The sequence below is a fragment of the Canis aureus genome, chromosome 3 (assembly GCF_053574225.1).
Source record: "Canis aureus isolate CA01 chromosome 3, VMU_Caureus_v.1.0, whole genome shotgun sequence".
In the NCBI taxonomy this organism is placed as follows: domain Eukaryota; kingdom Metazoa; phylum Chordata; class Mammalia; order Carnivora; family Canidae; genus Canis; species Canis aureus.
The window spans coordinates 32033794-32058759 of NC_135613.1; the positions used below are offsets into that span (position 1 = coordinate 32033794).

General features: G+C 46.3%; 1 protein-coding gene and 1 long non-coding RNA gene across 6 annotated transcripts in view; one reads left to right on the forward strand and one right to left on the reverse strand.

Annotated features, from left to right (window-relative positions):
- Positions 1–5586: 5586 nt before the first annotated feature.
- LOC144310529 (uncharacterized) lies at positions 5587–6718 on the reverse strand. Its single transcript, XR_013376241.1, has 2 exons — positions 6198–6718; positions 5587–5968 (listed from the first exon to the last, which is right to left on the reverse strand). It is a non-coding gene; the product is annotated as an uncharacterized LOC144310529 (long non-coding RNA).
- The window catches only part of CFAP74 (cilia and flagella associated protein 74), a 66503-nt gene continuing 48023 nt past the window's right edge, over positions 6487–24966 (forward strand). For 2 of the 5 annotated variants that reach the window (XM_077891589.1, XM_077891590.1), the window contains exons 1-6: positions 6777–6907; positions 15872–15957; positions 20666–20750; positions 20845–20991; positions 22547–22645; positions 23312–23416. In XM_077891589.1, the coding sequence (XP_077747715.1) occupies positions 15891–15957; positions 20666–20750; positions 20845–20991; positions 22547–22645; positions 23312–23416 (503 nt within the window). In that variant the 5' untranslated portion in view covers positions 6777–6907; positions 15872–15890. Of the gene's footprint in view, positions 6908–6963; positions 6985–15871; positions 15986–20665; positions 20751–20844; positions 20992–22546; positions 22646–23308; positions 23417–24966 lie in introns of those variants that run through there. The other 3 variants (XM_077891585.1, XM_077891587.1, XM_077891588.1) reach the window with 3 other exon arrangements.

Consider the following 24966-nt stretch of genomic DNA (forward strand, 5'->3'; position numbering starts at 1 on the left):
ATGACTTCAAGATCATGACCTGAGCCAAAACCATGAGTCAGACACTCAACCTACTGAGCCCTCCAGGTGCCCCTTTTGTCAATATTTTAAAATGAGATTGTTGACCTTATTGAGTTGTAAGAGTTCTTTGTATATTGTAGGTAGAAGTCCTCATTGGATGTATGGTCTGCAAATGCTTTCTCCCAGCCTGGAGCTTATCTATTCACTTCTCTTAACAATAACTTTTCAAGAGCCAAAGTTTTCAATCTTGATGAAATCCATTTTGTCAATTTTCTTTTATGGCTCATGGCACCCTTGGGCCCTCCTTCCCCTGAGAAAGGGCCTGGGAGCATTCTCCAGGGAACAAGCTGAGATCCTCCTAGGGCTCATCTGATCTGTTCCCAACTCTCAGAGATCTCTGCCGCTAGTTCCCTGGCCGTTGGTGTCATTTTGTATAACTACATTTTGTTCAGGAAGGTAAATCTGCTGTTACTCCATCTCAGTCAAAACAGAAGCTTGCCTTTATTTAGAATTTTTTTAAATGACAACTTTATTGAGATATAATTAGCATACCATAAAATTGCCCTCATTTTCTAAAGTTGTTTTCTCTGACTATAGAAGTTTAGATCATCAATGGTTTTTGTGTTTTTCTTTTTTTTCTTTCAGTGTTTTTAAGTTGTTCATTCCATTGGGTTGAATGACTTCTCTCAGAAAGATTACTGACATTTCTTTGTTGCTCTATATGAAATGTGTCTTTTCTCTGAGTGTTTTAAAGAGTTTTTCTTTATTTCTCATTTTCGTCAATTTTATTATGTGCCTTGCTGTGATTTTCCTATATTTATTCTGCTTGAGGTTTGTTGAGCTTCTTGAATCTGTGGGCTTATCATTTTCATCAAGCTGGAAGATTTTCAGGCACTTTGGCAGCAAATTGCACATCCTCTGGGTCCTTGCCAGGGTATTAGATCCATATCCTGAGAGAATGCCCCACGTGGACAAACTCTCCCTCTTATGGCCTCATGTTTGGCCCTTGATCATGCACCCACAAAATCCATTCCGTGGTTCATACATGCTCCTAATTCTTACAGCTCCCTTGGCATATAGCCCCTGTTAGCCTTAAAAATAAAACTTCCAAAAAAAATAAAATAAAACTTCCAGCTATTTTACCAGCAAAAGACAGGTTTATTTGGGAATAAAAGAACTGCAACCTACACAAGCAACCCACATCCAAACCAGCACTGACTCCAGAGAACAAAGCAAAGGAAGGCTCTTTTATAGTGGAAAGGTGGTTATAAGCAAAAAGTCCATTGGAGCAGGCTAGAAGTTTGAGGTGTAGTGTCTTCTTATTGGCCGGGCTGCAGCTGGGGCTGAGCCTCATTTGCTGGGTTGTGATGGTCTCTCTTAGGCTGAGCTGTTGCTGAGCAAAAGAGAAGAAAACCTTCCTTTCTCTTACTGGGGTAGTGAAGTAACACTCACCTGCAAGGTCCCTCTCTTCTTGTTGGGTCAGCAGTTGACAAGGAGTGATAGGGTCTGAGAGCCTCCCCTCCCCAAAGCTCTCCAACTACATTTTCATGAGGTTTTCTGTTGTTAATTTGCACACACCTTTCTTTCTTATCAGGCCCAACATGTATTTAATGAGGCAATGCTAAACTTATCCCTGGTCGCCAGTCTGGCAAGCAGGAGGGGTGGGAGAGGGACCTTGTTGCCTTGTTTTTGAAACCTCTACAGTATCTTCCCATAAGAGAGGAGTCTCAGTGTTTCCCTTAGGGGCTAGGGGTGACCAACCTTTGCAGTCTCTGACGGTTCAGAAAAGTCCAGGGAGCCAAGACATTGGGGCATATCCACCCATGGCATGTTTCAAGGTCTTCCCAGCCAGAACCCTGACCTTGGCATTGCAAAGCTACCTTGAATGAGATTCAAGGTCGTTATACTTTTAATTTTTTGAGGAACCTCCATACTGTTTTCCAGAGTGCCTACATCAATGTACATGTCCACCAAATATACAAAAGGATTCTCTTTTCTCTGTATCCTTGTCAACTCTTGTTATTTCTTGTCTTCTTGATATTAGCCATTCTAACAGGTGTAAGGTGATATCTCATTGTGGTTTTGATTTCCATTTCCTTGATAATGAATGATGTTAAGCATCTTTTAATGTACCCATTGGCCACTGGATGTCTTTGTCTTCCTAGAAGAAATGTGTATGTAGATATTCTGCCTATTGCTTAATTGGACTGTTTAAATTCTTTACCATTGAGTTGTATGAGTTTTTATATATTTTTGATATTAATCCCTTTCCAGATACACTATTGGCAAACATTTTCTCCCATTCAGTAGGTTGCCTTTTCATTTTGTGGATGGTTTCCTTTGCTGGGCACAAGCTGTTTAGTTTGATTTTGTCCCACTTGTTTATTTTTGCTTTTGTTGCCTTTGCTTTTGGTACCAACACACTTAGTTTCATTATGTGTTAACTGTCTCCAACTTCTGATATCCCTCTGAGGGATGTTTGTGTAAATTGGTAGCAGCCAGATCATTGTAGTATTCTTTTTGTTTAACATTGATTGATTGATTTGAGAGAGAGAGAGAGAGAGAGAAGAGAGCATGAACTGGAGGGGCAGAAGGAGAGGGAGAAAGAATCTCAAGACTGAGCACAAAGCCCAACACAGGACTCAATCTCATGACCCTGAGATTTACTGTTCTTGTACATATCTCCTTCACCCTGCCAAACACACATCCTTCTCAGTCACTGTACCAACAACTGTTCTCCCAATTTATTATTGGTGAAAATTGTATCAATAGGCTGCCACCCTGTACAAGGCATCCACATACTACCCAACTGGGCAGTGAGTGATCTAGTTACAAATCCCCATCTTGCCATGTACTTCCTCAGACCATTCCTGCTACCAACTGTTAATTTGTATTCTCCAGCAAACAGGCTATAAGATGGAAGAGTGCAAGAGATTTACTGGGGGCTCATGCCTATAAAAGATGGGAGGATGAGGGTGGGCAGTGAAATTGGGCTGAGGAAGCCCGCAGACTACAGCAGTGATCTGAAGCCTGCGATGGGAAGTGGGAAGAAGCAGAAATGGGCAGGAATAACCTAACTTTAATGCAAATCTGAAAAAGTTTTGGCCAACCCAAGGGAAGGGGATGGAGGAACTCTGGAGTGAAGACTGTCCTAGAGGAGTCCTAGGTTGGTGGATATGGTCCACCTAGAGCCCCTCCCATGCTGGATCATTGACCAGGAACTACCCAGAAAGAAAGTGAACCCAGCTCAAGGCCCTGCACTGAAGGTTGGCAGCTAGCTGCACTTCTCACAGCTACATGCAAATCCTTTCTTGAAAGGAGATCAGGATGAAGCTCGTCCATGGCTGCTACAGAATAGTGTGACTCAGTATCTCAGCATCCTTCAGGTGATCGACAAGGATTTTATTTTTTAAATGAACTCATGGATGTTAACATATTTGCTGTGCTCCAATCCACTGTATTTATTTTTCTTTTTGATACTCAAATTGTCCTTACCTTGGCCAATGGGAGCACCTCCACATTGGCTAGCAAGCCCTCTGACACAGAGCTAGACTTATTGATAATTTCCTGGCTTCCTGTTGATAAGAAGCTCCAGGATCATCTTATGTGTTTTCTGCCTTAGATCTGAAATCATTTTTCTAAGAAGCTGTGGTTTCTTTGAGTGGGAATGGCATGCAGGAAAACAAGCTGGTTGCTAAAAGTGCTCACTGCTACTGAATTAGTGATTGTTTTTAGACCAATGCAACCCAAGAGAAGCACTTTTTATATCTATGCTGTCTAATATGGCAGCTACTAGCCATACAGGGCTACTGAACACTTGAAATGTGGCTACTGCAACCAAGGAATGGAATTTTATTTTATTTATTTTTTTAATTATTTTTACTTATTTAAAGTAGGCTCCATGCCCAATGTGAGGCTTGAACTCACAACCCTAAGATCAAGAGTTGCCTGCTCCACTGCCAGAGCCAGCCAGATTCTCCAAAGAATGGAATTTTAACTTTTATTTAATTGTAATATTTTTATTGTGGTAAAATATACATGTCATAAATTTTATCACTTTAATCATTTTTTAAAAGGTTGAATTGTTTATTTGAGAGAAAAAAGGTGAGAGCACAAGCTGGGAGGAGGGGCAGAGGGAGAAGTAGACTCCCCATAGAGCAGGGAGCCCGATGTAGGACTCAATTGCAGGACCCTGGGATCATGACCTGAGCTGAAGGCAGATGCTTAGCTGACTAAACCACCCAGGTGCCTCTCATTTCAACCATTAGTTCAGCAACGATTCATACATTCAAATTGTTCGCAACCATCACCACCACCCATCTCCAAAATCATTCCATTTTCCCAAACTGAAACTCTGCCCCATTAAACACTAACTCCTCATTTTACACCCACCCAAGCTCCTAGCAGCCACCATTCCACTATCTGTCTCTATTAATTTGATTACACAAAAAAATTTTAAAAATAAAAATAAAAAAATTAATTTGATTACACTATGTACCTCACACAAGTCAAATCAAACAATATTTGTTCTTTTGTGTCTGGCTTCTTTCACTTGACACAACGTTTTCAAGTTCACACACACTGCAGTATGTGTCAACATTCCTTTCTAAGGCTGGATAATATTCTATTGTATGTATTGTATGTTTATTATCACATTTTGTTTATTCATTCTTCCATTGATGGACATTTGGGTAGTTTCCACCTTTTGGCTATTATGAATAATGCTGCTGTGAATATTAATGTACAAATATCTGTTCAAGTATTTAATTTTAATTAATTTTAAATTTAAAGAGCCACATGTGTTCACTGTCTACCATGTCGGACAGTTCTAGACCTTTTCAGTAGACAGAGGTAAAAAATAAATTTTTTATTATTTATTTATTTACTTATTTTAGAGAGAGCAAGCAGGGACAGAGGGGCAGAGGGAGATGAAGATACACAATCCTAAGCAGGCTCCATGCTCAGCACAGAGCTGGACCAGGGCTCAATCTCACAACCCTGAGATCATGACCTGAGCTGAAATCAAGAGTCCAAGCCTTTAGTGACTGAGCCACCCAGGTGCCCCAGAAATACATTTTTTTAATTCATGCTAATACTTTACATTTAAACCCAAGATTAAAGATCTTTAACTTAGCCCAGGTGGCTCAGAGGTTTAGCGCCGTCTTTGGCTCAAGGTGTGATCCTGGGGACCTTGGATCGAGTCTCATGTTGGGCTCCCTGCATGGTGCCTGCTTCTCCCTCTGCCTGTGTCTCTGCCTCTCGTTCTCTCTGTGTCTCTCATGAATAAATAAATAAAATATTTTTTAAAAAGTTTTTAACTTATTTTACAGTTCTATCTCTTCTCTCGAGCTGAAAATGTTGGTTCCTATTATTACCATACTAATTATTTACTATATCTCACTTATGCAATTCCAGAACAGCAATAACAATATTTTTAGGAAGACCAGGACTACTGCAAACAACCTGAGATTTCTTTGCTGCTCCTTTTGCCCTTACTAGTTAAGAACAATCAAATTGTTAGGTTTTAAAGTCACTTGAATTCTTTTCTGTAATGTTAAGCTACCAACTTGACATGCATTAGGTTCATTTGTTTCATTTTGTTTTCCATTTGTAGGAATTGATTTATTTTTTCGTTGTAATTACACAAATCCATAGCCAAAGGGACAAGCACATTTAGAGAAGTCTAGTTTCTACCTACAAGTCATCCTCCTGATCCGCGCTGGTAACTACTTTTATGTTACTTTTTAAGGTAGGAAAATAGGCATGTATGTTCTTAACTGCCTCTGCCCCTTCTTAGTAAAATTCTACACACACTGTCCTACAACATTTTTTTTTTCTCAACCATAAGCTTTGAAGATCAGCCGGCAGCAGAACATAGGAACCGTCCTTGCACCTGTGACAGCTGCTCCGCTGTGCGGCTCCTCCTGCGGGACACTGGGCTGTGTCCAGTCCTCCGCTATCTTCCCTTCTGTCGTGGAAAGGGCACTGATGATTATGGAAAGGCCCAGAGAGGCAAAGCTGTCAAGAAGGCAGCCTAGCTGCGTGCGTGGGGTGAGGGAAAAGAAGTATAATTTCTGTTGGAGAAGCTATTGTGGGCTGATATGGTGCCCTCAAGTCCAGCATCCCGAGCAGGGAGGGGGCCGGGACGCTGGGGACGGGCGATGAGGGCGGAGGTGCGCGCTCCGCCACCCGCTCACCTGCACGGTTCCCACCTTCGCTGCGCTTTTTGCGAGGCTTGGTGGCTCTGCTGGACCGTCTCCCCGCTGTGGCACCAGGAGCCCCGGGGCGAAGCTAGCACGTGGCCCGCAGGGCGAGCCACCTGCCAGTCAGGTGCAGGCGCGGCGCTCCCAAGGGCAGGGTGTGCCCCCCCCAGCCCCGGGGCTGGTGGGAGGGCCTTCGTCACACCCTCCGCCGCCAGGGGGGTCGCCTAACGAGGGATTGGGCCAGGGCAGCGGAGTGACGGCGACGGCAGGCCGGGGTGGGGAGGAGGGGGCGCTCAGTGGCGCTCCCGCGCGGCGGGCCGCGTGTGCCAGCGCTCTGCCCCACAGGCAGCAGCGGGGAAGCCGGATTTCAGGGGACACACCGCCTTCTTGCGGCCGACCGCCCATCCGAACTGGAGCCTGTTTGGGCCACACCCTGAGCGGCCGCCACGCGCGCGGTCGGGTCCACCGAGGCACCCGCTCCACGCGGGACCTCTCCGGCCCGGGCCCGGCCGCACTGCGCCTGCGCCGGGCCGCGCCGACCGAACCACCGCCGGGGCAGGGGTGCGTGCGGCGCGGAGCTCCCCCGCCCCCTGGGGCGGCCCGTTGCCATGGAGTCGCCCGCCGCCAACGCCGCCGCCGCAGCCGCCCGCGCTGCAGAGGAGCCCCCGGAGGAGCTGCAGCGAACCTCGGCGGGCCGCGGAGAGGTGGGTCTGTCGGTCCGGAGCCCCCGGCCTGGGTCGGCGCCCTCCGCCCAGGTTCTGACAGGCGAGCACTTGCTGCGGTGGGTCTCGCCCCCGGGGTCTTGGGGCTCTGCCCTGACGCGGCCGCCCCCCGGGGTCGTGCGCCGGGCTTTGCGGGGCTGTAGGGTGCGGTCGCGGATCTTCCGTGCCGGGCACTGAGCAGAGCTGGGGGGAGCCTGGCTGGTGGGCCCCTGGGAGGAAGGGGTCCTCCTCCCCGAGCTCCCGGAGTGCTCCCTCTGGCGCCCTGAGCTCCTAGAGTGCTCCCGAGGTCCTCCCCGAGCTCCCGGAGTGGTCCTGCGATCCTCTCCGGGCTCCCGGAGTGCTTCCTCGGTCCTCCCGGTGTCCTTCTCGAGTCCTTACCCCCCTGGAGTTTTCTAAGTAGGCTCCGCGCCCAGCGGGGCTTGAACTCAGGACCCTGACATTGAGACCGTAGCGGAGATCAAGAGCCCGCCGCTTCACCAACTGAGCCACACAGGCGCCCCCATTGGGTGTTTGAAAGGATAACCGGGTTTGGGCAGCGGAGAGGCCGGTGCTGTTTCCCACCAGCTGCTGTCTAGGCGCCTTTGCTGAACATCTGCTCTGCGCCAGGTCCGAGCAGACTGCGCTGGTCCCCCAAGGCGCCAAGGGTTCCTTCACAGGTACCTTCTGCAGGTAGACGCGCGCACATCCACGCACACAGCGCACAAATTGCTTTTAAAGTGAACATCAGGGATCCCTGGGTGGCGCAGCGGTTTAGCGCCTGCCTTTGGCCCAGGGCGCGATCCTGGAGACCATGGATCGAGTCCCACGTCAGGCTCCAGGTGCATGGAGCCTGCTTCTCCCTCTGCCTATGTCTCTGCCTCTCTCTCTCTCTCTCTCTCTCTCTCTCTGTGTGTGACTATCATAAATAAATAAAAATTAAAAAAAAATAAAAAATAAAGTGAACATCAGTAACAACTGCTCAGGTCAAGAAATAAAACCGTGTGAGCACCGCAAAAGTCAAGCCACCCCTCTGCTGCCGCCTGCTGACCTCACTCACCCCCAAGACATGGGGACTGGCTTTTGTGGTTCTAATTTGCTTGATTTTCCATAGGTGTACCACCTATGTACGCTTTCCTAAGCAACATAATTAAGTTTCGCCGGTTTTTAAACTTCATATAAATGGAATAATATTGTATATGTTCTTTTTTTAATTTTTGAAACAACCCCACGTTTACAGAAAATTGCAAGTTCAGTACCAAAAATCTTTTCCTGAAGCATTTGAGCTTAAGTCGCTTCCATGATGCTTTCTGACCACACCACACTGTAGAGGGTGTCTCCTATGTGCAAGAACGTTCTCCCAGGTGACCCCAGCGTGATAATCAAAGTCAGGACAGTCACAGGTGTCAGCACCACGGGTCCTCAGCCCCAGGGAAGTGTTTTGACCATCGATCCCATAAAGTCACAAAAGCAAAAGGACCCAGTGTGGGACGGCACTTTGCACTCTGTTGTTGTCGTGTTTGTTAGTTCCCAGTCCACTGCAGTCCCCACTTTTCCCTGGCTTTCATGACTTGGCTGTGGGCGGGCTTGTAGAAAGTTCTTCCTGTGGGCTTGTCTCATGTTTCCTCAAGATTAGATTTGCATTATGCATCCTTGGCAGGAAAGTCATAGAATTTATGCACAACTTTCTGCTTATTCTACCCAGTCCGGTGGCTCACAGTGACACATTTGTCACATTACCGATGAAATTTACCCTGATCACTCAATTAAAATGGTGTTACTTTGTACCTTGGTAATTTACACAGGGAGACGTTTTGAAACTCTGGCCATGTCATCCCTCCCATGCGTGTGCCGAGTGTCTCACAGGGGACAGCTCCCCCACCCTGTTTGGGCTTCAGTGCCCTCCAGGGTGGTCTTCCTCCTACTCAGGCCCTGACATCCTGCTCTGGGCTGCGACTCCCCCACACTGGCATCCCAGTCTGGGCCACTGTGGATCCTGCTTGGCCCACCCCATCTGGGGTACCTCCTCTGAAAGTGGAGGAAAGAGGAAAGGCAGTATATTTGCTTTTGCACCTTCCCTGTCAGCTGTGCTGAAGAGGTGCGCCCACAGTATGACACAGCTGTGGACAATTCTTCGTTTCCCTAGAGCACTATACGGGAGGAATCCTGCTATTGGTGTTGCTTGGCTATTGGTCTTCGGACTTCCTGCTGTTACCAGCACTGCAGCTCTGGGAGGTCCTCTTATGTCTCCTGGTGTTGAGTGTGTTATAAGTTGAATTGTGTTCCTTCAGGGGGAAAACATCATAGGTGGAAGCCCTAAGCCCTAGTATTTCAGAATGTGACCTCATTTGGAAATAGGGTCCTGGGAAATGTTATTAGTTAAGATGAGGTCATACTGGAGTCCTGAATATGACGGGTATCCTTATAAAAATGAGGTATTTGAATGTAGATGTCCCACAGAGAGAACGTCAGGTGAATGCTGGAGTTAGCCTGCCACAAGCCAGGGATCTATTAGAACCTAAGGGAGATGCGTGGAACAGATGCTCTCCTAGCACATCAGAGGGAACATCGTCCTGCCAGCACATTTATTTCAGATTCCTGGCCTCTGGAAGTATGAGAGTATACATTTCTGTTGCTGAGACACCCTGTGTTTTGCACTTTGCAATGACCACCCCACAAAACTAATGCAATATGTAAGAGTGTCTGTAGGGTGCACACCCAGGGGTGGAATCGCTGAGGCAGAGAGTATAGGAGGCCAAATAACATCCCCCAGAGATGTCCATGACCTAATCCTTTGAATTTGGGGATATGTTAGAGATGTGGCAGGGGAATTAAGGTTGTTGACCAGGGTTTTAGAGATAGGGACATTATCCTGGATCATTCAGGTGTGCCCAGTACAGCCACAGGGTCCTCAGAAGTGAACAGGGAGGCAGGAGAGCTATTGAGGGAGCCCCAGGAGAAAGGGCCTACATCACACTGCTGACTTTGAATATGGTAGAACAGAGCCTTGAGCCATGGAGTGAGTGTGGGTGACCTCGGGAAACTGGAATATTCCCAAGAGCCTCCAGAAAGGAATGCAGCCCTGCCCACACCTTGATTTTAACTCAGTGAGACTCATTTCAGAATATGACCATCACAATAATAAGGTAGTAAGTCTGTTAAGTCACTGGGTTTGCAGTAACTTGTGCATGTGTGTCTCTAACCCACATGGAACCAGTCACGGCACGAAGGCCATGCCTGAGGTGTCGATCTTGCACACGTGCTCTGGCACACGCACGCCTGTTAGATTTGGGTGCGGGTCTGTGAATCTGCAGAGCCATTTGGAGACAACTGGCACCTCGACAACACTGAGTCTCCAGTACTTGAGCATTTTTGTATTTATACTGGCTTTATTCTTTCGTTGCACTTTTACTGTGGAAAATTACAAACTCAGAAAGTAGAGAAGGTGGTACCATCACTTTCCGAGCTTGCCAGCTATGTGGCTCCGGGCCCATCCCTGCTCCTCACTGGCAGGTTATGGTTGATGTAGTTTAATGAAAACCCCAGATGTAATGTTTTTACCTGTCACTATAGCTCTAACAGGTAGACTCACTTCCAGCATAACTACGAAGTCATCATCCACCCCAAAAAAATTAACATGAATTTCTTAATGAAATCTAATACTAATCTGTGTTTACTTTCCCACATCATCTCAAAAATGTCTTCAACAGCTGCTTTCTTGAATCAGGATCCAAACAAGACCCACCGTACTGCAGGTGGTTGACTTGTCTCTTAAGACCCTTTTAACTTAAAATGGTCTCCCCTTCCCTCTTTTCCACCATGACATCCGTATGTTGGAAGTTTCTGGATCATTTGTTCTATTTATTATTTAGGCCTTGAATGTCCCCCAGGGAGTCTCCAGCATTTTCTCTGTAGAGGTTCTGCACTTTCGTCATATTGGTTCTTAGGTACTTCATATTTATTGATGTAACTATAAGGAAATGGCATCTTTTCCAAATCTCATTTTCCCATATGTTCTGATAAATGGGAATGTATTTGGTTTTTATGATTGAATTTATATCTAGTGACATTACTAAACTGTCTCAATGACTTTGATAATGGATATCAGTGTGCCCACTTAGATTCTGTACATTCATAGGCGTGTAGTCTGAAAGTGTTTCCAGTTGGGAGTGCCTTTTGTTCCTGTGGGTTCTGGCTGGGAGCCCCTGGCCCTGCAGGTTAAGAGGACGGATGGTGTTTCCTGCGTGTGTTTGGAGACATCCAGCCTTTCCCACGTTAGAGAAGTCCATGTTGGTGTAAGATTGCCAAGTCTTTTTAAAAAGTGCAAGTGGAGGGTCACCTGGGTGGCTCAATTTGGGCGTCTGCCTTTGGCTCAGGTCATGATCTCAGGGTCCCAGGATTGAGTCCTGCATTGGGCTCCCCTCAGGGACCCTGATTCTCCCTCTGCCTATGTCTCTGCCTTGAAAAAATAAATAAAATATTTTATTTATTTATTTTTATATATTTTATTTATTTGTTCATGAGAGACACACAGAGAGAGAGAGAGAGAGGTAGAGACACAGGCAGAGGGAGAAGCAGGCTCCATGCAGGGAGCCCGATGCAGGACTCGATCCAGGGTCTCCATGATCAGGACCTGGGCCAAGGTGGCGCTAAACTGCTGAGCTACCCGGGCTGCCCTAAAATCTTTAAAAAAAAATACAAAACTTCTGGTTTTCAGACCCTCTCTCTCACATTTGTTTTTGTTGCTGGAATTTCCTATCTTTTTAGTTTTCTTCCTTCTACTTCCTTTGGGTTTATCTTGCAGTTCTTTATGAAACTGCTTGTACTACGTATTTAGCGCATGAGCTTTTAGCCTTTTCCCAACAGGCGCGGCGGTTAGGGTCACCAATCCACTGGGCTCCAGATGCCCGGCAGGGCAACAGGCACTATCATTATACTCAGTTGAAATATTGTATCTTATCTGGGATGATGTTTTCTTCAGCCCAGGAGTTCTTTAGAAGGATGTTTCTTAGAGGCACCGGGTTGGCTCACTCCGATAAGCCTCGGACTCTTAATTTCAGCTCAGGTCATGATCTCCAGGTCTTGAGACAGAGGTAGGGCAAGGCTCTTCGCTCCGCTCTGCAGGGACACTCCTTGAGATTCCCCCGCCCCCACCCCCTCCCCCTGCACAAGGGGTGCTCTCTCTCTCTCTCTTTTCTCTCTCAAATAAATAAATCTGGGATGCCCAGGTGGCTCAGTTGGTGAAGCATCTGCCTTTGGCTCAGGTCATGATCCTGGGGTCCTAGGATCAAGTCCCATGTCCCTCTCTACCTTCTGCCCATCCCCCTACTTGTGTTCTCACTTTCTCTCAAATAATAAATAAAAATCTTTTTTATTTTTTTTAAAGAAAGTATGTTTCTTAGTTTCTAAAAGTAGTTCTCTATTTGTTACTGATTTGGGCTGATGACTTGGTCAGAGAACAAGCTTTTTATGATTGTTTTGTTGAGGAATAACTGATTTATGGTATTGTGTTCATTTCAGGTGGACACTGCAGTGATCTGATATTTATCGACATTATGAAATCGTTACCATAAGTCCCATCACCATCTGTCACTGTATACAGTCATCACGACATAATTGACTATATTCCCTACTCTGTATGAAGCTTTGTACCATTTCAGTCCTTGAAATTTATGGAGATCTGCTTTGGACCTGGTGATGGCATTTGTAAATGTTCTGTGTATGCTTCTAGGGAGCACCTAAGATTCTGTAGTTGTCACGTTTTAGATACTTCTGTCAGGTTCAGTGTGTTGATGATGTCATCGAAATGTATGTCATTAATGACTTATTTTATCTGGGTTTGTTACCAGTTCCTAGGAGAGGTGTGTTAAAATTTCCCAGTAGAGTTTGTATTTTGACTTTTTCCCTTGTTCTGTCAATCTTTGCTCTGTTTACTTTGTGACTAAGTTAGTAGATGCACGTGCATTTAAAATTGTTGCATCCTCCTGGTGAGCCGAACATCTGGTCATGATGTTCTTTATCGCTGTTACTGCTTTTTGCTCAGAGTATCTCATGTGTTTCTAGATAAAACTCCACCAGCTTCCTATTTACGGTTTCTATCTAGAGCATCTTTTTCTGACTTTTAAAATGCGGTGCTTCCATAGGCTTGTGTTTCAGATTTCAATTGTGGACAGTTAGATTTCTTGGTGGTTGTTATTGGTCTTTTCAACCAATTTAAAAAAAAACACTTTTTGTTGTTGTTGTTGTTGTTTTACCTTGGGCATTTTAACTATTTATATTATTGCCTTTACTTAGATTTTGACCTGATGATTTTTGATTTTCTAGTCAATTCTTTGAGGTTCTTGAGGCAATTAAAATACAGTTTTACTCTGAATTTCTGCCTATTTTTAGTGTGATGGCTGGCACACTGGACGGTCACATTGCCAAAACCAGAAATGGAAGTTCCAGCTGCTTCTTAAGCATGTTTTAGCAAATCTCTGTTTCTGATTCTACTTCACCCTCGCTTCATAGACACCCAGTTCTGGGGCCTTCTGCCAGCTTGTGCTACATATTCAGGGTTTCATGGTACAAGTTTCTCCCCTCAACGGTCAGTCTCAGTCGGTCAGTCAGTGCCTCCACCTGCTGGGCGATATCATCCTCACACTTCCCAGCTCTGTTTTGTTCAAACTAATTCTTCTCCTTTTCGCCTTGAACTTGTAGATTCATGTGTTAGAGCTCTGAATCTTTCTGCTGTTGTTTTAGGGAGAACTTAAGAGGGAGCAGAGGCCACCTGCTGGAACTACCATTTTTAACTGGATATTCAAAGTGCATGTGGTTTAGGGCACCTGGCTGGCTCAATCACTGGAGCAACAACTCTTTTTTCTTTCTTTTTTCTTTTGTTTTAGGGGATGGAGTAGTGAGGGGTAGAGGGGGAAAGAGAATCTTAAGGTGACTCCATGCCCAGGGCAGAGCCAGACATGGGGCTCCATCTCACAATTCTGAGATCATGACCTGAGCCATAATCAACAATCCAGGGCTTAACTAACTGCACCACCCAGGCGCACTGTGACTTTTAATCTCCGGATAGTGAGTTTAGGCCCCATATTGGGTGTAGAAATTACTTAAAAATAAAATCTTTTAAAAAAATATATGTGGTTTAATGTTATCATTTTAAATGAAACTGTGTATGTGCAATGTTCCACCTCTTATCAGACTGTCATTCATGGGGGGGGGGTCAATTAAACTACATTATCATGAACACATGGAGTTCTTGGGCATGAAGCAGAACAGATTCGACCACTTTGTGGATAGCTTCTAAAAGCTCTGCCATTCACTGACCAGTAGGTTAATAGACTTTTTTCAAGTGAGAGGAATATTGTTGGCATTTTATAAGATGCCTTAAAATTCTGCCTCTCAGAATTGTAACCCATGATTGTTTCTTTATAGCATTTTACAAAATGAATTACTAGCATTGGCTTATTAATGATTTATGCAGGAAACATTGTTAGGCTTTGAAAATATTTTTCAGCGAATTATTCTGAAGCAATTGCTAAATTAAGCAATGAAAAACAAATTCATCTACAATTTTAGTATCTCCTGCATAATAACAACATTCCGTACCAAGTTCTATGCAGACAAGCTCCTAACATTCCCCAAATGATAACCAAAGTGCAATGAATATTCTGAAATTCCTTAAGAATTGCTTTTGAACTGTACTGTAACATGTATAACATGCTGTATCACACACATATCTTAAATGTTCTCTTGGATGAGTTTTTATAATGATGTACACCTGTGTAACCCCTGCTCCAGACAAGATCTAGAACATCCCCTATCCACCATGTTCTTCATGCCCCACCCCATTCCCTGCCTTTAACCCAGAAACCACTATTACTAGCAATTTGTTTTGCCTGCATTTGGGTTTCTTAGTTGTCTTTTGTATTATGGCTTTCTTTACCTGACATAATGTTTCTGAGATCCATCCACATGTTTTCATGGATCAGTTTCGTTCATCTTGTCACTGAGCAGTGTTCCATCTCCCAGAGATGGACACTTGGGTTGTTTCCAGTTGGGGGCTATATGAGTAAGGTTGCCAAAAGCATTCGTGTACAATATTCTTTTAAGGACATATTTCTGTTTCTCTTGGGCACATATCTTGAGTAGGATTTCTGTGTCACACAGTAAGTCTATGTCAACATTTAGTGTTATGACTTAGTATTTATATTTTTTATTTTAGGCATTCTAATAGGTGTACGGCAGTGTCTCATTCTGGCTTTACTTCACATTTCCCCAGTGACCAATGCTGCTGCACACAGTTTCACAGGCTTATGGACCATTTGTGTATCTTCCCTTACCACGTCTGTCCTAAAATTTCTGTACCTTTTTTTAAAAAGATTTTATTTATTTATTCATGAGACACACACACACACACATAGAGAGAGAGAGAGAGAGAGAGAGAGAGACAGAAGAGAGACACAGGCAGACTCCATGCAGGGAGCCTGATGTGGGATTTGATCCTGGGATTCCAGGATCACACCCTAGGCCAAAGGCAGGCACTAAACCACTGAGCCACCCAGGAATCCCCTCTGTACTTTTTTAGTTGGAGTTGGACTTTATATTGTTGATATTTAGGGGCTCATTATATATTCTGGATATAAGACTGTTGTCGGATTTATGTGCTACAAATACTTTTTCCTAGGGGCACCTGGATGGTTCAGTGGCTGAGCGTCTGCCTTTGGCTCAGGTTGTGATCTGGGGTCCAGAGATCCAGTCCCACATTAGGCTCCCTATGGAAGCCTGCATCTCCCTCTCCTTCTGTGTCTCTCATGAATAAATAAATAAAATCTTTTTAAAAAATATTTTTCCTAGGTTGTGGCTTATCCATTTTCTTAATGTCTTTTATAAGAGAAATTAATAATTCTCATGAAATCCAAGATTTATTTTTTTAACTATGATCTTATTCATGCATGTCTGTAATAATTTTTTTTGTAGCTAATTTCTGTTTCCCAAGATGGAAGAAGATGCTAGCCTATTCCCTAAGAAGGAGCTTTTGGACAATGTCCCACTTTCGGAAGATGGTAATAAAGGTCTTTTCACAAATAACAGGTGTTTAGCAAAAATGAAGATAAATGATGTGCTTCATAGTTTCCTTTAATTATTTTTCATAAGAAAGACTACATCTTTTAAGCTTATTTTTTTCTCAAAGAAGGAGCTTATTTTTTTCTGTCTTTAGTTGAAAGAAAGATAAATTATGGCTGAGAATCTTGAAAGTGGCAGAACATAGTTTTCTATTTTCTAACATCTCTATTGAGAAATATGATGCCATTTTTATCCCAACCCTTTGAATATGACCTATTTTTGTTTTCTTTGCCTGAAAGCTGTTAGATTAAAAAAAATCACTGATAATCTCAAATATTTTCTAAGATGTGCTTTGATATAGGCTGATGCTGGGCACCAGGCAGGACAATCCAACTTGGACTAATATCCTTGGTCCTCCATCTACCCCCAGCATGGCTTCTTTCTCAGTACTGAAGTAGGTATAGTGAGGCATGGTGATGTGAGGTGAAGTCGTGTGAGATATTGTGAGATGAGGCAAGATGAGATCATATGAAGTATGGTAAGGGTAAGGTGATCAAGTGAGATGGGCTGAAGTGTGGTGTGGTGAGGTGAGGTGAGGTATGGTGAGGTGTAATGAGATGAGGTAAGTGAAGTGTGGTGAGGTGTGGTGAGATGAGTTATGACATGGTGAGGTATGGTGTGGTAAGGTGAGATGTGGTGAGGTGAAGTGAGCTGATGTGAGGTGTGGTAAAGTAAGGTGTGATGCAGAGGTCTGGTGTGAGATGTGGTGAGGTTAGTGAGGTGATGTGAGATGATGAGGTGTGGTATTGCGTGATATGGTGATGTGAGCTGAGGTAACATATGGTGTGATGAGGTGAAGTGAAGTTTGATGAGGTGTGATGAGGTGAAGCGAAGTTTAATGAGGTGTGATGAGGTGAAGTAAGATGTGGTAAGGTGAGATGAGATATGGTGACATGAAATGAGGTCAGATGTGGTGGTGAGGTCAGGTATGGTGAGGTAAAGTATGGTGTGTTGAGGTGAGGTGAAGTGTGGTATGTGGTTTATAGTGGTGTAAGGTGGTGAGGTGAGGTGTGGTGAGGTGTAGTGTGATGTGGTAAGGTGAGGTAAGGTAAGGTTGGTGAGGTGAGGTATGGTGTGGTGTGTTGAAGTGAAATTTGGTGAAGTGAGATATGGTGAGGTGAGGTGAGGTGTGGTGAGATAAGGTGAAGTGAGTGAGTGAGATGTACTCACCATACGCAATATACTTCACCATACACAAAGATGTATGGTGAAGTGTGGTGTGGTGAGGTATGTTATGGTGTGATGTTGTGAACTGTGGTGAGGTGAAGTGAGATGCAATGGGGTGAGGTAAGATATGGGTGAAGAATATTGAGGTGGGGGATCCCTGGGTGGCGCAGCGGTTTGGCGCCTGCCTTTGGCCCAGGGCGCGATCCTGGAGACCTGGGATCGAATCCCACGTCGGGCTCCCGGTGCATGGAGCCTGCTTCTCCCTCTGCCTATGTCTCTGCCTCTCTCTCTCTCTGTGTGACTATCATAAATAAATAAAAAATTTTAAAAAAAAGAATATTGAGGTGGGATGAGATATCATGTGGTGTGTTGAGGTGAGGTATGGTCTGATGTGGTGTGGTGAGGTGAGGTGAAGTGTGGTGATGTGAGGTTTAGTGAGGTGAGATGTGGAGAGTGGTTTGGTGAGGTGAGGTGTGATATGCTGTGATTTGTGGTATTGTAAGGTTTGGTGAGATAAGCTGTAGTGAGGCGAGGTGAGGTGAGGTATGGTGAGGTGTCTTGAGTTGAGGTGAGGTATGGTAAGGTGAGGTGTGGTGTGGTGAGGTAAGATGTGGTGAGGTGTCTTGAGGTAAGGTGAGGTATGATGCGGTGAGATATGGTGTGGTGAGATGGATGAGGTATGGTGAGGTGTGGTGAGATGTGGTGAAGTGAGATAAGGGTAGGTGAGGTGTGGTGACATGACACATGGTGAGGTGGGATGAGGTGAGGTGAAGTATGGAGTGACATGGTATGGCAATGTGAGGTGAGATGAGATGTGATGTGGTGTGGTTTGTGGTATTGTGAGATCTGGTCAGCTGAAGTGTGGTGAGGTGAGATGAAATGAGGTAAAGTGTGGGTAAGATGAGGTGAGTTGTGGTGTGGTGAGGTCAGGTAAGGTGTGAGGACATGAGGTGTGGTGTAGTGAAGTGAGGTGTGGTAAGGTGAGGTCAGGTGAAGTCAAGTGAGGTGTGGAGTGATGTGGTATGGTGATTGAGGTGAGGTAAGGTATGGTGTGATGAGGTGAAGTGATATGGTGTGGTATGGTTTGGTTTGTGGTGTGATAAGGTTTAGTAAGTGAGGTAAGGAGTAGTGAGGTGATGTGAGCTGTGATATGGTGAGGTGAGGTAAAATGTGGTGATTGAGGGGAGGTATGGTAAAATGAAGTGAGATTAGGTGAAGTGAGGTGAGGTGAAGTTATGTGAGGTGGAGTTAGGTAAGGTGAAGTGTGGTATGGTGAAGTGTAGTGTGGTGAAGTGAGGTGTGGTGCAATGAGATAAGATGAGATGTAGTGGGGTGAGGAGAGATGTAGTGGGGTGAGGTATGGTGAGGTATGTTGAGGTGAGGTATGATGAGGTGAGGTGATGTGTGGTGAAGTGAGGTTTTGTAGAGGTGAGGTGTGGTGAAGTGAGGTTTTGTAGGGTGAGACGTGGAATGTGGTATGATGAGGTGTGGTGTGGTATGGTATGGTTTGTGGGTTGTGAGGTTTGGTGAGATGAGGGATGGTGAGGTGTTTGAGGTGAGGTATCATGTGGTATCTTGAGGTGAGGTAAGGTATGATGAGGTGAGGTGTGATGTATAGTGGGATAAGATGGGTGAGCTATGGTGAAGTGAGGTTAAATGAGAGGAGGTGTGGTGAGGTGAGGTATGATGTGAAGTGAGGTGAGATGTGGTAAGGTGAGGTAAGATGAAGTATGGAGTGATGTGGTATGTTGATGTGACATGAGGAGAGATGTGGTGAGATGAGGTGTGGTGTGGAGTGGCATGGTATGGTGATGTGAGGTGAGATGAGACATGGTGTGGTGTGGCTTGTGGTGTTGTGAAATTTGGTCATGTAAGGTATGGTGAGGTGAGATGAGATGAGGTAAAGTGTGGTGAGATGAGGTAAGTTGTGGTATGGTGAGGTGAAGTAAGGTGTGGTGATGTGAGGTTGGGTGAGGTGAGGTGAGGTGTGGAGTGATGTGGTATGGTGATTGAGGTGAGAATAGGCATGGTGTAGTGTAATGTGGTTTGTGATGTGAGGTAAGGTGTGGTGAGATGAAGTGAGATAAATGGAGGTGAGATTAGGTGAGTTGTTTTGGAGTAAGGTGAGGTAAAGTTAGATGAGGTGAGGTGTGAGATGAAGTGAGGTGAGTTGAGATTTTTGAGAAATGGTGAGTTGAGGTGAGATGTGGTGAGATAAGGTGAAGTGTGGTGTAGTGAGGTAAGGTGTGGTGAGGTGAGATGAAGTGAGGTATGGTGAAGTGAGTTATGGTGAGATGTGATAGCGTGAAGTGAGCTATCATGAGGTACAGTGTAGTGAGATGAAGTGAGTTGTGGTTTGTTGAGGTGAAGCGAGGTAAGGTATAGTGAGATGAGGTGTAGTGAGATGAAGTGAGGTGAACTGAGGTGATATTAGATGAGGTGTGTTGAGGTTAGGTGAGGAATGGTGATATGAGGTAAGGTGAAATGAGGTGAGTTGAGGTACAATTAAGTGGGGTATAGTGAGGTGAGGCAAGGTATGGTGATATGAGGTAAGGTATGGTGACGTGAGATGAGATGAGGTATGGTGAGGTCAGTTGAGGTGTGATATGAGGTAAGGTGTGGTGAGGTGAGGTCAGGTAACATGAGTTGAGGTGAACTGAATGAGATTAGGTGAGGTATGGTGAGGTAAGATATGGTGGAATGTGCTGAGGTAAATCAGTGCCAACCTTTCCATCTTCTAAAATTGTATAGGGTTTTCTTGTCCACTCTCCTTCCTATACTCCTTGTGATTTGCACTGATGCCTTTTTTAATTCCTTTCCAGTCATTTTCACTGAGATTTAATGAAGGAGTAGTAATATATGGTATTGTGTAGATTGGCCATGTTTTGCTGGAAGTCTTTAAGACAGTATTTCTCAAACTTTTCTGTCAGAGAACCTTTACATTCTTAAAAATTATTGAAGACCAAAAAAAAAAAAAAAAAAAAAAAAAAAAAAAAAAAAAAAAATTATTGAAGACCCAAAGAACTTTTATGTTAACTGTATCTTTTAATATTTGCTGTATTAAATATTAAAGCTGAAAATTTTTAATATTCACTTAAATTAGCAAAACTGAAACTACTATAGGTAACAGAAAGAGTCTGATTTATCAGAAGATGGTTGAATCCTCATATCTCATCGAAGTTAGTCTGTTGTGATTCATAGGTCATGTGGCTTTTGCAAAACTCTACACTTAAGAAATGAGCGTGAAAAAGACAATGATGTTTTAGTATTATTAAGAAAATAGTTTTGATGTTGCAGACACTCTAGAAGGGTTTCAGGCACTCACATCAGGGTTCCCTGGGTGGGCCACACTTTGAGAACCGTGGTTCTAAGGTGCCATCAGCATAGTTGCCTGTCAGTTTGAGCTCTCTGGATTTATCCCAGGGCTTCAGACTTGAATGTCTATATCTGCTCTGTTTTCTCTCTTGCCTCGATTTCTAGAAAGAGAGGACCTAGAGGATCCAGAATATGAGGCTGAGTTTCTTCCTCCAGAAGCTGCAAACAGCGCTGACTTGGGATACTGCTGGTAAATGATGCGGGTGGGCAAGCCCAGCCTGGGCATCCTCTGTAGAGAGGCTGAGCTGGGCAGCGAGGTCAGGTGGCGTCCCTTCTACATTCAGCCCACAGAGAAAGCAGAGCACAGATGCTGATAAAAGTAAGAAGAGACCTGCAGTCCCGGATAGACTCAAGGCCTGCCACCTGCAGAAGACCTGGAGCCACCTAGAGAAGCTGCGAGAAGAGAAAGAGCTTTTCATTCAGAAAACCAGGTGAGAAAAAAAAAAAAAAAAAAAAAAGAAAAGAAAACCAGGTGAGGAGCGCCAGGGGGCTCAGTCTGACCTCAGTGGAGGTCATGAGCTTGGCATCCGGTCCCACCACGGGCCTGGCAACCCCCACCACCTGTTCCAGGCTCTGGGCTCCGTGGGGAGTCTGCTTCTCCCTCTCCCTCACCCCTTTCCTCACTTTCTTTCTCTCTCTCTCTAATAAATAAAGAAAAAGAAAATCAAGTTAGCCGAGTGGTGGTGGGCGGGGCCAGCAGCGGTAGCGAGCAATGGTGGGCGTGGTAAGTGGTGGGCGTGGCACGTGGCTGTGGGTGAGGCCTAGGTAGTAAGCTGTAATAGGAGGGGTGAGCAGTGGTGGGCGTGGTCAGTGGGGAGCAGCGGGCGTGGTGAGCAGTGGGTGGGGGCAGGGTGGTGGGCGTGGCGAGTAGTGGTGGGGGCGGGCAAGTGGTGGTGGGCGGGGCTACCCTTGTTCTGGAGGCCCTGGAGCTGGACCTGGAGGCGGTCCTGGAGTCCTGGATGGGCAGACCTCCTGCCTTGTGGGCTGTGGTCAGGTGAAGCTGCGGCCGGTGCCCTGGTCGCCCCCGCTGGGCCTGGACCTGGCCAGTGCCTTGTATGGGGCTTGCCCTCAGGTGCCCCTACGTGCCCCACAGGCCCTTCCTGCGTGTCCCACAGGCCCCTCGGTCAGCACCGGCAGGGATATAGGTGATCCCCAATGTCTGTGAAGAAACACAGAAAAGTCGGGAAGTTTTGAAGACGGTTATAGCTGTCACCCCTACACCACCGTTAACCTTTTCCCGTTGTTTCTTTCTCTGGAAGACATGCGTGCATTTACGTGATTTCTTTTTGCTATAAGTTATTTTCCCTAAGGAAATGGACCTCTCCCTACCTGTGCTGCATCCAGGTCCACAGGGCAGCTTAGAGCAAGTTTGATTCTGCCGTTTTCATCACAGGAGCTAGAGTTCTGCATCAGGGTTCAATCCAGGCCCACACACTGGCTGGCTGGCTGTTGGGTCTGTGGGTTTTAGAACACGGATGAGGTGCCACAGTTGGATGCCCTCTTGCCTGTGCCCTTTACATGCCTGAGCTCGTTCATTTGTGCTGGTTCATGTTAATTTTCATTTGGGAGGAGGTCACACAGGTGGCTTTCAGAAAACAGATGTCCAATACCCTGATCATGCAGCTTGCTTATGTGAGAGAAATCCCTGGAGAGATGATGTGACCTCAGACCCTGGCCTGGGTGAGAGGGGACAGGTGTCCTCAGCTCCTGGCCTGATTGAGAGGGGACAAGTGACTTTGGCTGCTGACCCGGGCAAGGGGGACAGCCCCTGGCCTGGGTGAGGGGGACAGGTGACTGCAGCACCTAGCCTAGGCAAGGAGAGCTGGAGGGAAATACCAACCTAGTCTGTGAAGGCCTAGACCTCACCCTGCCCTGAGCCCCACTGTCCTTTTCTGAAGATGGGTAATCATCGAGGCATCTGCGGGAAGGCATGCAGAGAGACTGAATTCCAGAGAACCACTTACTCAGATTCCGGTTTACTTTCAGAGGAGAGCTGCGTGCTTGCCGCCAGAGGATAGATTCCATCACCAAACAACAAGCGAGCGTGGCAGCTGAGGTGGCTGCGGGAAAAGAGGCCAACAACACGTAGGTCTTGCGCACTGGGCACTGAGGGGGCTGACTAGTGCCATGCAAAAGAGGGGCATCCGGGCCCACTCCAACCATGACCTGTACCAACACCTGTGGCCTTGAGTACACGAGGAAGCAGCCTAGCTGACCTCCAGGGTGGGAAACACACAACCCCAAATGGAAACAAACAGATGATCACAAGGACAAGAAAGCTGATGGCCATGAGGTCAGGAGGGGTAATCACTTTGAGGCAGATGCCCAGGGAGGTGTCCTGAGAAATTACCTCCAGGCCAGGACCTAAATGACAGAAACAGCTTCTCTGTAGTAACCAGGAGAGAACCTTCTGGAGAGTGAAGTTGTGCAAAACCCCAAGAGACCCCGAACAGAGGGGCCACCCTGTGGGGACAGTGCAGGGATACCAATGGGCTTAGGGGAAGAAACATGAGGAAGGTGGGCAGGGGTGTAACCAGGGCAGGTTCTCCAGCAAATTCTATACCTGGCCAAGCAGCCAGAGGTGGGTGTAGGAGGTCACACCCACTGCCATCCCCATTGGCTGGTGTAGACAGATTTCTCTCAAGGGCATCACCGGGAAGGCCTGTGGGGTGGCAGCTGCAGGGAGGCTTTCAGGGCCGGGCTGACACCGCCTCCCAGCCTCCTTTGCCCCCTGCCCCTGTGCATCAGCAGCGCCGCCGTGGGCCGCCTCCAGGCAGTGTCCAGACGCCTGTGCATGGAGCTAGACAACGAGAGAGACATGCAGTCGAAGATCACGGCCCTGCTGCAGAAGAGCGAGTGAGTGAGGCAGGGCAGGCAGCCTTCCTGTGGGTGGCTGGATGCTGCCCCTCAAGTATTGAGTGTTGACTTTAACTGCCAAGAAATTGGAAGGGAGCTCATTGATGAAATCATTGAAAGGATAAGACTTCACATTTTTTGAAATGTTTCCCACTTTCTCCATGTGTGCTTACATTTTTAAGAACTATGAAATCTGCTTCTTTTCCTTTTCCCCTTTCCTGCTTTGTGCTTCCCAAGAACCACCAGCACCATTTTTAAAAAAGATTTTATTGATTTATTTGAGAGAGAAAAAGAGAGAGCGCATGAGTGGAGGGAGGGGTAGAGGGAGAAGCAGACCCCCTCACTGAGCAGGGAACCCAATGTGGGGCTCTGTCCAAGGACCTCAAGATCACGACCTGAGAGGAAAGCAGATGCTTCGCCTGCTGAGCCTCCCAAGTGTCCCTCACCAGCACCATTTTAAAAATTGTTTTGGGGGCGCCTGACAGGCTCAGTTCAGTTAGTTGAACGTCCGACTCTTGATCTCAGGGTCAGGAGGTGGAGCCCCGCCCCAGGTTCTAGGCTGGAGAGTTTGCCTGAGATTCTCCTCCCTTAGCCCCTCCCTGCTCACACTCTCCCTTAAAAAAAAAAGATTAAAAAGTGTTTCACAACCTTTGTAAAGCATCCCCCAGAAAAGAGACTGTTGCATTGTCTTTAATATTTTCCAGACCAGGCTGTGAACATCAGCATTGCCTCTAGCCAGTTGAAGCAAAAAAGGGATTTCAGGAGGGAATCAGATGGGTCATGTCCCTCATGTCCTGCTTCCCTGCACGGTGACCCCCTCCCCCAGGGGCAAGAGGGCATAGACAGACCTGGGCAGGGCGTCGGCCACAGGCCACCCCTCTGCTGGAAGAACCACAGATGCCCACCGCCCCCCCCCCCATGGCGACTCTTGGGGCCAGGAATCTGTGTATAACCCATCCCTCCTGTGAGTTAGACACAAGCTGGTCTGATCTCCTGGGTCCCGTGGGCTAAAGCATAACACCCTCCCCAAAATCTAATGGGGAGAGGGGTGAGAGTAAGATGGCCAGGATGGTAGATCTATCTGTGAGCAAGCAAGGAAGGACAATGGGCATTTGTGTAGCCCTTGCTTGACAGTTGGCCACAGAGCCAGGTCTCACCAACCAGCACCCAGGTGGGCAGTAGTCTTTACTAGAATGGCAAAAACCCTGGAGCTCCTGCCTTGTCAGATCCCCAGATGCACCTGTGTTCTCGCATGTAGGGGTAATCTGGTGCATCCTCAGTTAAACATGACAAGCATTTATTACCTCAGCCATCCTAGACGGTCTGGAACCCAGGAGTAGTGTAGCTGAGGGGTTCTGGCTCAGGGTCTCCCATGAGGTGTCAGCCAAGGCAATATTGGAAGGTTCACTGGGCTGGGGTATCAGCCTCTGCTCACTCAGTTCCACCCAACATGGGCCTCCTCCTAGGGCTACTTGTGACAGGGCACTGAGCCCCAGGGTGAACAATGTGGAGGGAGGGGGCAGTAGCAAAGCAAAAGCCCCAGAGTCATC